The sequence below is a fragment of the Argentina silus genome (genome assembly GCF_951799395.1).
Source record: "Argentina silus genome assembly, chromosome: 2".
In the NCBI taxonomy this organism is placed as follows: domain Eukaryota; kingdom Metazoa; phylum Chordata; class Actinopteri; order Argentiniformes; family Argentinidae; genus Argentina; species Argentina silus.
This window is the reverse complement of record NC_139656.1, coordinates 32,180,523-32,195,422: the sequence shown is the minus strand read 5'-3', so window position 1 is coordinate 32,195,422 and position 14,900 is coordinate 32,180,523. Positions and strand designations below refer to the sequence as shown.

At 45.6% G+C, this 14,900-nt stretch overlaps 2 protein-coding genes across 2 annotated transcripts; one reads left to right on the top strand and one right to left on the bottom strand.

The window, feature by feature from the left end:
- The first annotated feature begins 905 nt into the window (after nucleotides 1-905).
- On the top strand, nucleotides 906-2,353 carry il13 (interleukin 13). The gene is made up of 4 exons (XM_083692018.1): nucleotides 906-1,230; nucleotides 1,622-1,684; nucleotides 1,891-1,995; nucleotides 2,131-2,353. Exons 1-4 carry the CDS (start codon nucleotides 1,081-1,083, stop codon nucleotides 2,239-2,241), a joined length of 429 nt encoding a protein of 142 aa, XP_083548144.1. The 5' UTR covers nucleotides 906-1,080; the 3' UTR covers nucleotides 2,242-2,353.
- Nucleotides 2,354-13,072: 10,719 nt separating this feature from the next.
- Nucleotides 13,073-14,423, bottom strand: pou4f3 (POU class 4 homeobox 3; the record flags this gene model as incomplete). Its single annotated transcript, XM_083665371.1, has 2 exons — nucleotides 13,073-13,963; nucleotides 14,304-14,423. The coding sequence occupies 2 exons, from the start codon at nucleotides 14,421-14,423 to the stop codon at nucleotides 13,073-13,075; spliced, it is 1,011 nt and encodes a 336-aa protein (XP_083521497.1).
- Nucleotides 14,424-14,900: the final 477 nt, after the last annotated feature.

The window sequence follows — 14,900 nt, the reverse complement described above, 5'->3', positions numbered from 1 at the left end:
TTGACAGACACTAATTAATGACGGTAATGAATCAGATGTTGTGGTACCAAACTTGACACCCAGAGCTGCTGGGGGATGATGCCGTGATGGGTCCTACCAGGAAAGCTGGTGAATGAGCCTGTCCTCCGATTTCCACCTCCACCAGCCTCCACTGGTTCCCACAGCTGCGTGGAGATTAGACACTCCAGTGTCAGGTTGCCTTTAGGTCTGTGGCCAAGAATGGGCCTATTTTAGGAGGGTTCTGGACCCATATGGTTTGTGTTTCTCTCTCAAATAGCATACAGCCATAAAAGGCCAAACCGGACGGATTGACTTTCTCTCTAATGCTCTCTCTCTCTAAACATCTCTCCCCCCCCCCCCCCTCTCTGTCTCTCTCTCTCTCTCTCTCTCTCTGTCTTTCTTTCTCTTTCTCTCTCTCTCTCTCTCTCTTTCTTTGTCTCTATCTCTCTCTCTCTATCTCTCTCTCACTGTTTAGCATCTCAGCACAGGTGATGTTCAGCTCTTCAGTTCATCCGGAGATGCTTTTTTCCCTGAATGTTGTGAATGTTGTGTTATTTGTACAGTTTGGAAATGTAAATCGGTCCTGCGGTCCTTCCAATGACATCGGTTCTAGAGTTTAGGGCTGATTGTGCAGAGGATGCAGTCCAGTTTATTGGCTTTGATAAGGTGGAGAAGCCCTGTCGGTGACAGGTAGGCAACCAACTCCTGATCCGGTGTTCAGAGAAACGTCTTGGGTTTCGGTGACGCTGCTAATCAACCACATCCTTAATCAAGATAATCCAGCCCTGAGTTTCACACACTGCCTTGTCTGACTCTGCATTTCCTGACACTGCAATAAAATGTAGAAGAAGAAGAAAAAAAAAAAAAACACATCCTGGGTCCAGTGTATAAATAACCTGTGTTCACTGAGCAGTACTCACTCACTCCCTATCCCTGACTCGTTCAACCTTTTAAACCGCACCTGATTCCCCCCCCGCCTCGTTCACTTGCTGCTTTGCTGTACGGAGGTCTTGAGTTAGCGCTCCAGGTTTTCCCGGTTAAACCCTTAACACACCCATACACAACAAAAACAAGAAGAAGATGAAGATCGCTATCCTCCTCCTCCTCTTCCTCGTCGTTGCCGCGGCGACCGCGACCCGGCTTCACCGTGGCAGCCACGACTTCAGCAAGAGGGAGGCCCTGGAGAAGCTCCACACGGTGGTGAGCAACTACACACTGACGCTGCCCGAGGTAAGAGACAGACCTGTTCCCATGGGAACACACAACTTAAGGGGGGACCTGGCTAAACCGACCACCGACGAATTTCGGAATGGGTCAAGGTTGGGGTTAGAGTGAAGGTTAGGGGTCAGTTGTGTGTTTTGATCTAGTCGGGCTGGGCTGTGAGTTGGGATGTCGGTCAGAAAGGCCCTTTGGTCTCCTGTCAGACAGTGTCAACAGCAACAGGGTCAGCCTGTTGACAGTGTGGTAGAGAACAAAGCTGTTCTGATTTCTGTAACAACTCCTTGTTGTCTATATATATATATATATATATATATATATATATATATATATATATATATATATATATATATATATATATATATACGTATTTCCTCTCACAATTGTCCTCTTTTGGCTGTAGACTGTTCTGATGAAGTTTGTGGCAGATGTGACACATCTGGCTGAGAGTCCTGAAAAATGCAAGGTAATGAAATGATGATGAAATTAGTAGTTTTATCCTCTGATTTACTCCATGTTCATTCTTAATGTGCACTCGATGTTGTATGTGACGTTTGAGTAGGCTGATTCAGATTAAGAATGCTGTTCCAGATTAAGAATGCTGTTTTTATATTGGGGTGGAAACGTGCAGTTGTTCTTGATTCATCCAATCTGCTGTTCATTCAAACACAGGCTGAGTTCTTCTGCAAAGCTGAGACGATCTTGAAAAAGCAAGGCGGCAAGTTTAGATGGAACGAAGAGGTTGTCAGAAGACTGACGGTGTACAACGGCAACATGGTAAATTAGGGAAATGTTTGGTAGCACCGTGTGCATGGGTTTGCGTGGGGGTGTGTGTGTGTGCGTGGGGGTGTGCGTGTGTGTGTGGGGGTGTGTGTGCGTGTGTCACTAGCTGAAGAGTGCTCTCTCTTTCAGAAAGAAGGAAAAGACTGCACCGTCCCACACAAGGGCAACCAGGTGACTTTGAGACGCCTCCTGCAGGACCTGGTCAAGTGTGTCCAGATGGTCTTCCCTCAGAAAGAATGATCTACACACACTCTCTATACTCTGCCTAATTTATTACTGCTTTCCACAATATTTTTTTAAAGTTACATTTTAAGGTTTAAGTTGAGTATTAAGTATAGAGTATTTTTATTACCTGATCTGAATATTTATTATCTTCCTCTGTGTTGACAACGTGTACTCAGTTTGATTTTGATTTTCAGAAATAAAAATGGTGAATTCCACATTCATGTTTACCTCAGTAATTGCTTACTCATGTTCTGTTATTTAGAGATGTTTCTGACTGGGGCGCTTAGTGGCATAGCACACTAATGCGCTGACCACGTAATCGCAAGTTTCTTGGTTCGATTCTGACCCTCGACCTATCTTGCATGTCATCTCTCCTCTCTCTCACCCATCCTTCCTGTCAATCTCTACTGTCTCTCGCAGAAATGCCCTAAAAACATATTTAAAACAAAAAAATATATGTTTCTGACCAAGCAACTGGCTGATTAATATTGGACGATTACCTCGAGGGTCATGTAGCCCATAAACATTCAGAATGTAATTCTCAAAGGATGTTTGATTTGATTGGAGAGATTTTAAGAGACAAATGACCCTAGACCAGGGGTGCCCAATACGTCGATTACGACGGACATTTGTGCTTCAGCACGGTACGAGGCAATTGAGCCAGTGTGAGTGCGCCACTTGATTCACGTACAATGCGGCCAGTCTGAGATCGCTTCTCTTCTACGGGTCATGTGTCTAAGATGCTGTGGCTGGACTAAAGTGGTGGGTCTACGATGCTGAGGCTGGACTAAGGTGGTGGGTCTAAGATGCTGTGGCTGGACTAAGGTGGTGGGTCTAAGATGCTGTGGCTGGACTAAGGTGGTGGGTCTAAGATGCTGTGGCTGGTCTAAGGTGGTGGGTCTAAGATGCTGAGGCTGGTCTAAGGTGGTGGGTCTAAGATGCTTTGGCTGGTCTAAGGTGGTGGGTCTAAGATGCTGAGGCTGGTCTAAGGTGGTGGGTCTAAGATGCTTTGGCTGGTCTAAGGTGGTGGGTCTAAGATGCTGAGGCTGGTCTAAGGTGGTGGGTCTAAGATGCTGAGGCTGGACTAAAGTGGTGGGTCTAAGATGCTGTGGAGCTTCCTTAGTTAAACCCATAGAAATAGAATGAGTAGAACAGACATGCCCATTCACATCAACATTCCGTGGTGGGTGTACCGGCGGCCATCTTGTGGTGAACCATTTGGACGTTTTAGCCCACAGCTTTATTAACAACCAACCACCATCAACTGACATTGGAATGTTCACTCACATTAGTCTTAGTGACTGTGGTGCTGCACCTGAATGTTTCGCTTCTCTCTGTGTTCTACACATGCAGTAACACTGATTACGTGTTACAAATCCATCGTCAGCCATCTTTTGGTGTTGCCGTGGTCTGCTCACGTTTTGTTCGTTCGTTCTGTTTCTATGGCTGGACCCTCTCTGAGTAGCGGTGGGGGGTCTGAGATGCTGAGGCCGTGCAGCTTCCAGCTGAAACATGTTTCCCCACTCTCCCTCTTCCTGGGACAATGTGATGATCGCTCAGTGACTTGATGCAAAGTGATCACTGAGGGGAGGAGGAGGAGGGAGAAGGAGGAGGTGAGGAAGAAGAGGAGGAGGAGGAGGCTGGCCAGTGGAGGAGGAAGGAGGAGGTGTAGAGGGAATAGCAGTAGGAGGGGGTGTAGAAGGAATAGCAGGAGGAGGAGGAGGTGAGGAGGAGGAGGCTGGCCAGTGGAGGAGGAAGGAGGAGGTGTAGAGGGAATAGCAGGAGGAGGAGATGGAGGGGCATGCAGCCTTCACTGTACCAAAGAGATTCCATCTAGGTTTGAACCCAGTCTAACAGTGTTGTAGGTGTTAGCTCACTATTAAACACAACCAACAGCTCTCTTTGTCGTCAACTAAAAGGTTTTATATATACAGTAGGAGGAAGATTCATTTGGCCATAGACACTGATCTGGGGTCAGTTATTGCATTAATGGTTATGTTTTGGATATGGGGAGGGGAGCTGATCCTAGATCTGTGCCTAGAGGGTAGACTTGCAAAGCCATACCTCCAAATCACATTGTTCTCACACCGAGAATTTTCGAACTAGGAAAGCCTGGGCCATGTCCGAATGTTCTTACTGTGACCTACAAGATTAAAACGTTTTAAGTATGCAAGATTAACCCTAACCCTCAACACTAACCCTAACCCTCAACACTAACCCTAACCCTCAACACTAACCCTAACCCTAACCCTCAACACTAACCCTAACCCTAACCCTCAACACTAACCCTAACCCTCAACACTAACCCTAACCCTAACCCTCAACACTAACCCTAACCCTAACCCTCAACACTAACCCTAACCCTCAACACTAACCCTAACCCTAACCCTCAACACTAACCCTAACCCTCAACACTAACCCTAACCCTAACCCTCAACACTAACCCTAACCCTCAACACTAACCCTAACCCTCAACACTAACCCTAACCCTAACCCTCAACACTAACCCTAACCCTCAACACTAACCCTAACCCTCAACACTAACCCTAACCCTAACCCTCAACACTAACCCTCAACACTAACCCTAACCCTAACCCTCAACACTAACCCTAACCCTCAACACTAACCCTAACCCTCAACACTAACCCTAACCCTAACCCTAACCCTCAACACTAACCATAATTAGTATGTAGTATTTTTACTGTGTAACAGATACTTAGTAAACAGTTGGCAGTGTGGTCTTTGGGACGTGGCCCTGGTCTCAGCGAGGTTAGGGTTAGGGTTAGGGTTAGGGTGGTGTGGTCTTTGGGACGTGGCCCTGGTCTCAGCGAGGTTAGGGTTAGGGTTAGGGTTAGGGTGGTGTGGTCTTTGGGACGTGGCCCTGGTCTCAGCGAGGTTAGGGTTAGGGTTAGGGTTAGGGTGGTGTGGTCTTTGGGACGTGGCCCTGGTCTCAGTGAGGTTACCTCGGGGATAACTTCACCCTGAAGTCTTTTTACAACGCAACACTGCAGCCTGCTGGTTCCTCCTCTCCGTGACCCATCAAACTCATTAAGGCAGAGCAGTGATGATTATTCATGCTGCCATGATGAATAATTCACGTTAGTTTCATATCTGATCATTTATTCAAGGTAAACACGGGAAGTTAGACTGGGTTTGATGTATTCTGGGGTGTTGAGTGCCCTCGTCTGCCATTGGTTTTTATTCTCTCAAGAAAACCTTCCCTGGGTCACGCATGTTCTGGTGTCCTCAAAATCACGCCATAGGCTAGGCTAACTACCAGGGAAGGTAGCAATATGATACCATTGACCAGCCAATATGGTTATGCTATATATGTGATGGATAGCAAATGTAGCTTTTGTTTTCTATGAATATGTGTTACAATGGATATTGGCGGAGATTAGATTTCTAACTGAAAATGTCGCCCCCCCCCCAAAAAAAAAATTTGTTCAAATGGAAATAATAAAAACAATACATCATAGGAATAATAGGAAACTGTAGGCCTAAAATGTTGACATTTTAAATAAATAAAAACAAATTCTAAAATAAAATAATATAAAGGACTGGCTTATTAAAAGCGATGCTAAAGAAAAGTCTTCAGTTGCTTTATAAAAGAGCCAAACGTATTCGTATTATTTTAATAGGGGAATTGCTCAAATGGAAGTTTCTGAGTAACAGCCAACACATTAACCATACCTACCCAGCAAAAAGAAGATTATATTATATACGATTAACTTACCTTGGCATCAAAGTGTGAATTTTTAATCGTTACAATATCCATCCCCATAGTCAGTACCTGTATAGGTTCTGATTCTACACCCCAGGGATAGCCTGATTAAATGATAATGTCATTGAGCCTGGAGGCCATGCACAGTAATCTGCCCTCACATTCAACTGGATCACACAGGGTATCCCCCAATCCAACGTAATCTGTGTTTGCAGCTATAATCATTCAAAAGCATTCTCACAATTCCCCTCTAAAGGACCCCTATAAGAGCCTAGACAGGAATACTAACAGTTTCTCGGCTTCACCCAGGTCCCACGTCAGGGTGTGTGTGTTTTTTTCCCCCCATTGTGATTTTGGTCGTTTAGCCCCAGGGCAGTCCTCGGGGTAGGGGACCAGAGGAGCGCAGGGGGGGGGACAGGCCTTCATGTGCTGGGGGATATCCCCAGGCTTCTCAGGGGACTCGGCCCTGTTTTCATGTGTCTTCAAAAGCCCATGCATGAAGCCTACTGAGGACTGAATGGCGGCACAAGCTACGGTACCAGACGGTCATGTGTATCGGCAGCCTGCAGGAGCCCACTGGAGGGCCCTGCTCTCCTGGATGCTTTCTACCAGCCGCTGGTGTCAGAAGACCTTACTGTCAAACTCCACAGTTCAAGGGTGACCACACCTGATGTGATGGACTTGGAAAAGGAGAGGGGGGGGGACGGGAGAACGGGATGCCTGGCCGGCCATTTTGAGGGTGTCTTTACTTTACCTTTCCATCTCTTTACTGTACTGTACTGTCTCTCTGGTTAATCCCCACGTTGCTGTGACGGTGTTTGAGACCGTGACCGGGGTTGGAGATGTGTGTTCATGTTGTTTCTGGTTTTGGCGAGGCCTTTTAAGTGCTTTTTCCTGTGGAAATCACGCCAATGCGAGTTATCTCTGGCTGGGTTCATCCACCTCAGGGCACTTTTAGAATGGAGAGCTGTTGAATTATGCACGGCGTGTATAATACCATTCTTCAGGGCTGTGAATTAAGCAGGTAGCTCCACAGACCCGGCTGTTTGTCCCAGTCCTGTAGCCGACCCTCCTGTGACTGTGTGGGTTGGGAGGAATGGGAACACAGGGCAACCCAGGCCTAGTGTTGTTGAGTGTGTTGTAATATGTTTGGGTTTCACATTATCATGTGTGGAAAAGATGTTAGGAATGTTTGCCACTGCATTTTTTTTTTTTTTTTTTTTCTTCTCCTTCACTGCACATATTTATATTCTGTCTGTTCTTTGTGTTCTGAGAGGAGCAGCATGAGCCTCATTACCATAAAAAAAGGGATTCGGTGATGCTATTGATTTCAATGAAAAGAGGTTTAAAGTTCATCGTTGTTAAAGTAACATTGTGTGTGTGTGTGTGTGTGTGTGTGTGTGTGTGTGTGTGTGTGTGTGTGTGTTTCAAACGTTCTTTATATAGTCACAAACAGAGCCATAGATAATATTGTACTATGTATAATACTGTAATACTTTTTTACTACTAATACTTTATACTACTAATACTAATACTTTATACTATCTTATATATACTATATATAATCTAAAATATGACTGTACACGATAGCTGATGTAAAAGTACAGTAGAATAGAAGCACAGTAGAATAGAAGTACAGTAGAATAGAAGCACAGTAGAATAGAAGCAGCCTAACCAGAGTGTGACAGTGGGAGAGGACAGGAGGACCAGGGGGGGGGGACCAGTGGAGGGGACCAGGGGGGGAGAGGACAGGAGGACCAGGGGGGGAGAGGACAGGAGGACCGGGGGGGGACCAGCGGTGGGAGAGGACCAGGCCTCCATGCATAATGTAGCAGCTATTCAAGAGACGGCTTTCCACACACACACGCCTCCACTCGACACTCTCTTGGTGGGGGGGAGGGAGGGAGAGAGGGAGGGAGGGAGGGAGGGAGGGATGGATGGATGGATGGATGGATGGATGGATGGATGGAGAGGGAGAAGGAGAGAAAGAAGCGGGGGGGGGAAGGAGGGAGGGAGGGAGGGATGGATGGATGGATGGAGAGAAAGAAGCGGGGGGAGGGAGGGAGGGATGGAGGGATGGATGGATGGAGAGGGAGAAGGAGAGAAAGAAGCGGGGGGGGGGGGGAGACAGGTATTCTATGCGGCCCGGTATCTCTATGGATTGTTCAGTGTGGGGCGGATTGAAAGGAAGAGGTAAGCGTGTCGAGGTGTACACGTTTCAGTGTGCTGAAACTCTCACCTGGCATGGTTCCAGGTCTGTACGGACCTCAGACAGCTCCGGCAGGGATCTGCTTATCCCACGGATACCTCAGGAGCTGGTTGGGGCCCATGAAGCTGCAGGAGGAACCCGACGACCAAACCTGCATTGATTTCTGCTCAAATACTGGATATTGTACACCAGCCTTAAAACCATTGAACAAAGTGTATATACCCTACAAAACAAGGTTCTGGACATGTAAAAGAAACGTCTTTAAAGCCATCTAGTTGGTCACCGCCCATGTGCCACCAAGTTCATCAATGTGTCAGTCTACAGTCTACACACACACACACACACACACACACACCCACACACACACACACACACACCCATTGTCCCGCACAGACAATGAAACCAGGGGGGCAGCTGTCCACGAAGGAAACCCTGGGAAGAAAAGAACGAAAGAAAGAAAGAAGAGCCAGAAGAAGAAGAAGAGAGAGAGAAAAGTAAAGAGAGGAGGAAACAGGAGGAGGAGGAGGAGTAAAATACCAGAGGACGTCGAGGGAGAGTTCACCTTGTGAAGGGCGGCTTCGTGTTTCCCGGTAACACAATCCCCCCAGGATGACTGTTGTGTGTGACATGCAGGGGGGGGGGGGGGGGGAGGAGGAGGAGGAGGAGGAGGAGGAGGAGGAGAGGAGGAGGAGAGGAGGAGTCGAGCGGCGCCGGGCCAGGCCGTGGGGCCGCAGGCGGAGGAGGAGGCCTGAGATGGCGTTGGCAAGTGACGGTAATAGAAACGGACTAATAAAGAGGCACAGAGGTAGCTGTCTGCCTCCACATTGGTCACATTCTCATTTGTTGCTGCTGGCATTTTATGAATAATTGAGATGGCGGTGTCTTGGTTCTGCCGTCGCCTCTGCATAGTACCCCCCCCCCCCCCCCCCCCCCCCCCACTCCTCCTCATCCTCCTCCTCCTCCTACTCCTCCTCCTCCAGGGGAGGCTGGTGGAGGCAGAAATCAGAGGACGGGGGCTCAAACACATTTGTGTTTGATACCATTCCTCATTCCGTCCCATGCATTACAATGAGCCCCTGTCCTCCGATTTCTACCTCCACCAGCCTGCCCTGCCCTGCCCTCCTCGTTCTCCTCAGAGGGAACTGCCAGGGATTGAGTAGCCAAACACCCAGGCTAAGATGGGCTGGGGGGGGGGGGGGGGGTTGGGGGTGGTGGGGTGCAGTACACCGTCCTGGGAGGCAGTCTGCAGCAATTAAACAGTGCTCTCATCCTCATTCTGTCAAGCACTGTATTCAATGCATGAGAACATCTCAAGGAAACTTTCTCTCCCAGTCTCTTCTCCAGTGTCCCAGTCTCTCTCTCTCTCTCTCTCTCTCTCTCTCTCTCTCTCTCTCTCTTTCTCTTTCTCTCTCCCCCCTCTCTCTCTCTCTCTCTCCCCCCCTCTCTCTGTCTCTCTCTCTCTCTCCCCCGCTCTCTGTCTCTCTCTCTCTCTCTCTCTGTCTCTCTCTTTCTCTCTCTTTCTCTCTCTCTCTCTCTCCCCTCTCTCTCTCGCTCTCTCTCTCTTTCACACACACTTACTGCTTACTCACAAGAGTGCTAAGGCCACCCCCCAAAAAAGCTTGACAACCAAAACAATTACACACTTTTATTCCTCAGTGTTTTATTCAAAGCAAATTGATTACAATGAACGGACATTTTGTATTTACTTAACATAAAATGAATATTACAGTGTAGACTGAGTAAATGTGTGTTGCCAACATTACCATGGCGTGGTGGCTCAACATTTTGAAAGGATAATTTGCAGCATAAATGTACTTTTTGACTTAAAAACCCGACATGTTCCGTTAGATTTCTTAACCGTTACTTCGGTTAACAGTAACTGTAACAGCACATTGGATTGGCGAGTGGTCTGAAGTGAAAATACACATACGGACGTTCAATACCGGAGACGGTTGGATACAAGATTGCCTCACAGCGCTAATGCAGCTCAATTATTGCATGAGAAATTGCAATACCTTTCAACCGGGGATGAATAATTGAAGTGGCCTCACTCGCCACATGCTCCTTGTCTGAGCTAACTTTCAGCTCACCTTACCTCATAGCAGCCGGGTTATGATATCAATAGGGCTATTACAACGATCAATAATTCACGCCGCTCAAAGGCTAAAATTATTTAACCTCCATAGTCCTCCAAGTCAGTTCTTCAACAACAATTAGTAAAATACCGTTCTCAGAGTTTTGTGAGACAATCTAAATCCTGGGTGCGACATTTAGATGGATGGATACATAGATATGCTAGATAGATAGGCGAGAGAGAGAGAGAAAGACAGAGAGAGAGAGACAGAGAGAGAGAGACAGAGAGAGAGAGAGTTAAGTGTCCATTAAGTTATCACAATATGACAACCAAAAGATAAAAGACCAAAAGATGTGCAAGACAAGACAATCAGACACCATATTTGCATTGCGTTTGCCCTCTTTCAAATCCCTCTTTATCAACATTAATTACGTAGTCTTTGCAATTAATCACATCTCAAGATCAAAGAGAATATTAATTAGCCACACATTTTCTTTTCAATTGCAAAATACTGATCCTCTGGCTACGTGTTCCCGGGGAAAGCCTGAATCTCACCTGGGAAAATAAACCATCACTTCGGGTTATGTTCAAGGCACTACATGCTATATTCGATATGGCTATTTTCTTCAACAACGTTTTTTTCTCGCTTCCTGTGAATACACGTTTGGAAATCATGATATTACATGGAGAACGGATTGGCGTTATGGTTTCAGACAATAACAAGTAGCTCACGCGAGAGAAAGGTATTTGGGGAAATGAAGAGTTTTCCATTTATGCTGAAGCATTATTAAATGAAGCATCCTGAAAACGGCAGCGATTCAATTGAAAAATACATCATGAAGTGAAGCAATTCTGATAACAGTGTTACCAGTTGGCCTATTACAAGTCTAATAGCATAGACATGGATAGCATAATAGACATAATAGACATAATAATAATAATTATAATAATAATTATAATAATAAATGATCATTGTGATTAATTACCATTATTTTCCCTAAGATTAGCTATGTAAGAATCATATGATGAGCTTGAGAAATGAAAGCATTAAAAAAAAAAAAAACACTGGGAAAAGCATAGCGATAAAAAAACAAACAAGATAAGATTAAAACAAGATCATTTAATAAGAATTTAAATACACAGAATGAAAGGAAAACTGACAGATAAAATGAAGTGATCTCGAAGTGATTTTCAATTCCAAAGACAAAAAAAGATTGAGATAGTAAAACCGAGATGTCAATTTCCTTACCTGACTTTCAGAGTCCCCTCGAATGCTCTATCCCACGAGTCACCCAGCTCCTGCACGTTCTCACTCCTCCGCGCGGCTCCTAGCCTCGTCTTATACCAATATATAATTAATATTGCATCATCATTACTTAATAATTTCAAACCCCACGATATAACCCAGTGACATAAGGGCATTCATAATTAAAACAGGACTAATTAGAGAAGAGGTCCCCGCAACAGCATGGAAAATACAAGCATAATAGGCCTGTGTGTTACTTGGCGTGAAAGTTCAGTTTATCAGCTCAGCACTGAAAACATCTACTTTTTTTTCCATAAATAAAACAACGCACTTTCCTTGAAACTCATGATTTTACAATGATTTCATCGCCTATCGGTATCTTGCGGCATGATTTATGCAAAGACTAGGAACAAATCTTTGTCAATATTCTCTTACCCAAATCCCCAGGAACTACATGATGATAGCCCCACAGAATTCCCCAAAATAACCATAGTGAGTTTTGAGTAAATTCGTCTTTGAATATAGCCTTTTAAGGCATAACTTCGTCTCGAATAGGCCTCCGATAAAACACATCATGTTGAAAATATAGGCCACAATCGAAATAATCATTTGCTGATGCAATGGAATTTTAGAAAATAATGAATGATTTATTAATTAAGTTTCAACTTCACACATATTGTCAAGTGAAATCCAAGAGTGAAGAAAATACTCATTGTGATATATACCGGTACTCCAAACTGTTAAACATGTTCACATCAAAATACGCAAATGTCAAAATATAGCAGCCTTCAATGCCCATTTAACGTGCCTCAGTTAAAATGGTGACATTATGTAAATAATTAAAGAAAAATAACTAGTGTGTCATACATCTTGTGATAAAGTGATTTTGCTAGTTTACACATAACTGAATGATTTGTTCAACAAAGTTCACGAAGAGAGCACATTCATGTATAAGTGGTGTTGGTTTTAAGGTGAGTGAGTTCCCCTCTACAGTGAGCAAACATTAATTTCATCATAGATCAAATATAGTATAAATCCAAAACTACACAGTCCGAGACAAATTAAATATGTTGGTGAAATGGTCAAAACGAACCTGTCTTATTTGAGCGTTTAACATTATGTTAGACAGGATCACATGATACAGTCGCATGAGTCATCATTGTCTCCCTCAATTTGACAGAGATCAAATAACATATTTTGGTGAAATTGACTAAACAATGAACCTGTCATATTTGAGCATTCAACAGGATATTCAACAGGATCACATGATAGGGTCTGATGGGTCATACTTGTTCATCTCAATGTATTACAGATCTGTGATTGAAGGGGTTGTGATGCAGCGGTAAGCAACAATATAATCAACATTCCTCATTCCACTTCCTCAACGAGGACTTTAGCACGATACGTGTCATACCAATCAACAACTTGAAATGTGCACGATAAAGGACAAAGAAATCGAACGAAACGAAATAATTTAAATAATTAAAATTAAAATAAATATAGAGTATATAAAGAGTCTTTAAAATCCCGGTTATGATGTTGATAGATCCCTGTTCATCTCGCGAAAATGTCGGCTTTTATTTAGAATTTGAATTAATGCACCGCAGAATATTTCATCCTTTTCTGTTTTTGTCGTTGATTGCAAAACCACACACGAACCACGTTCTTTTTCAGGTCCAATTTCTCAGCAATTGCTGCAATCTTTTCCGAAGAAGGACGGGGCTGGATCGCAAAGTACGCCTCCAGTGAGCGCTTCTCAGGTGCGGCTATCGAAGTGCGTTTTCGTTTCCTTTCGTTGCCGTTGAAAAGGTCTGGCTTGCTGTTCTTCTCCCGGTAAGCAGCCTCAGCCTCCTCGAGCCAGGCTTGGAGAACCGGTTTAAGCGCGATCATATTATTGTGGGAGAGGGTGAGGGACTCGAACCTGCATATGGTGCTCTGGCTGAGAGAACCCACCCCTGGTATCTTCAGGTTGGCGAGGGCTGACCCCACGTCCGCCTGGGTCACCCCCAGCTTTATCCTCCGCTGTTTAAACCGCTCGGCGAAGGCTTCCAGCTCCCGCGGATCCGACTCCACGTCGTTGACGCACGACATCCCGTTGTGCACCGACAACGAATGCTGGTGGCCCATGGCCATCGCCTGGTGCAGATGACCCATGGTCTGGAGGTGATGCTGGTGGGCTTGTTGCGAACTCATCCCCGATGGGTCTGGAGCCCCCATCCCGCTCACCGAGAGGCTGGAGGAGAGGTGCTCCAGGAGGTCCCCCTCCAAGGTCTGGTTGAGGTGGTGGTGGGAGGTCAGCGTGGACGGGTGGGATATATTCACCGTGGAGGACGTGGAGGAGCAGGGGACGCTACTCATGGTATGGTAAGTCACGTCTGGCTTGAAAGGGTGACTCTTGCCGTGAGAGACAATGTCAGCAGCCGCCAGAGCTTCCGCCCGTGCCAGTAGACTTTCATCAAAGCCAGTGAATATATTGCCCTGGAGCTGCAAGCAAGAGTGCGCATATTGGAGTCAGTGGGGAATTCTGTCAACTCAGGATTAAAAAACATTTTCAAGCACAGGGAGAACCCTCCTCAAAGCACAGGTCATAAAAATTAATATGGAAGCAGCAGCTTTGCTTGAATAGACATGTGGATAAGAGAGAAAGAGAGAGAGGGGGGAGGGGGGAGGGAGAGAGAGAGAGAGAGAGGGAAAGAAAGAAAGAAGGAAAGAAAGAGGACGGGACTGGAGGGCAAGAAGAACCCCAAAGTCATTTCTGATCCACTTTAAACAATTCAATTTTCTCTCCAAATTTGCGCCTCAATCAACTTAGTGAGCAACGTACCTGCGGGGCAGGCAGACACACTCTGCGCAGGCCCTCCGAGCTCCCGTGCAGGCCGGAGTATTTGGGCTCCTGCAGCACTGGGTGCATCGAAAAATGCTGCTTGCCGTTCATAGCCATCATCTTCGTGGTGGACCTTGCAGGTGAGTGGCCCTGACATAGAGACCGGCTCGGTTCTCTGGCTCGCTGCTGTTGGAGTGAGCTGTTTCCATTGGCAGCGCCTCCTGGTCTGCCTCTCTCTGCCCCCACCTGGTTCTTTACTCCGCTTACAAGTAACAAGTCAGGGAACGGGGATGCTTGCGTGTGCGCAGGCGTGGAGCACGCAGGAAAGTGAACGCCATGAAATGGCCCACGGTGAATAAAGCAGTAGCTTATAGTCATAGGAATCAACTGTGTATGTTTACAAGTGATCACGGATGCTCACCTTCACTGATTCGATGGTGTGATTCTGTAAAAAAAAAAAAAAAAAGCGGGAGTTTTAAAAGGACTTAGTATGTTTCGATGTTATACATTTTACAATCCTTATCTATATGATCCCACTATTCTCAGTGTATGCTATTGTTTTTACTATATTATATCACTCACAAGAGTATGGTAAAA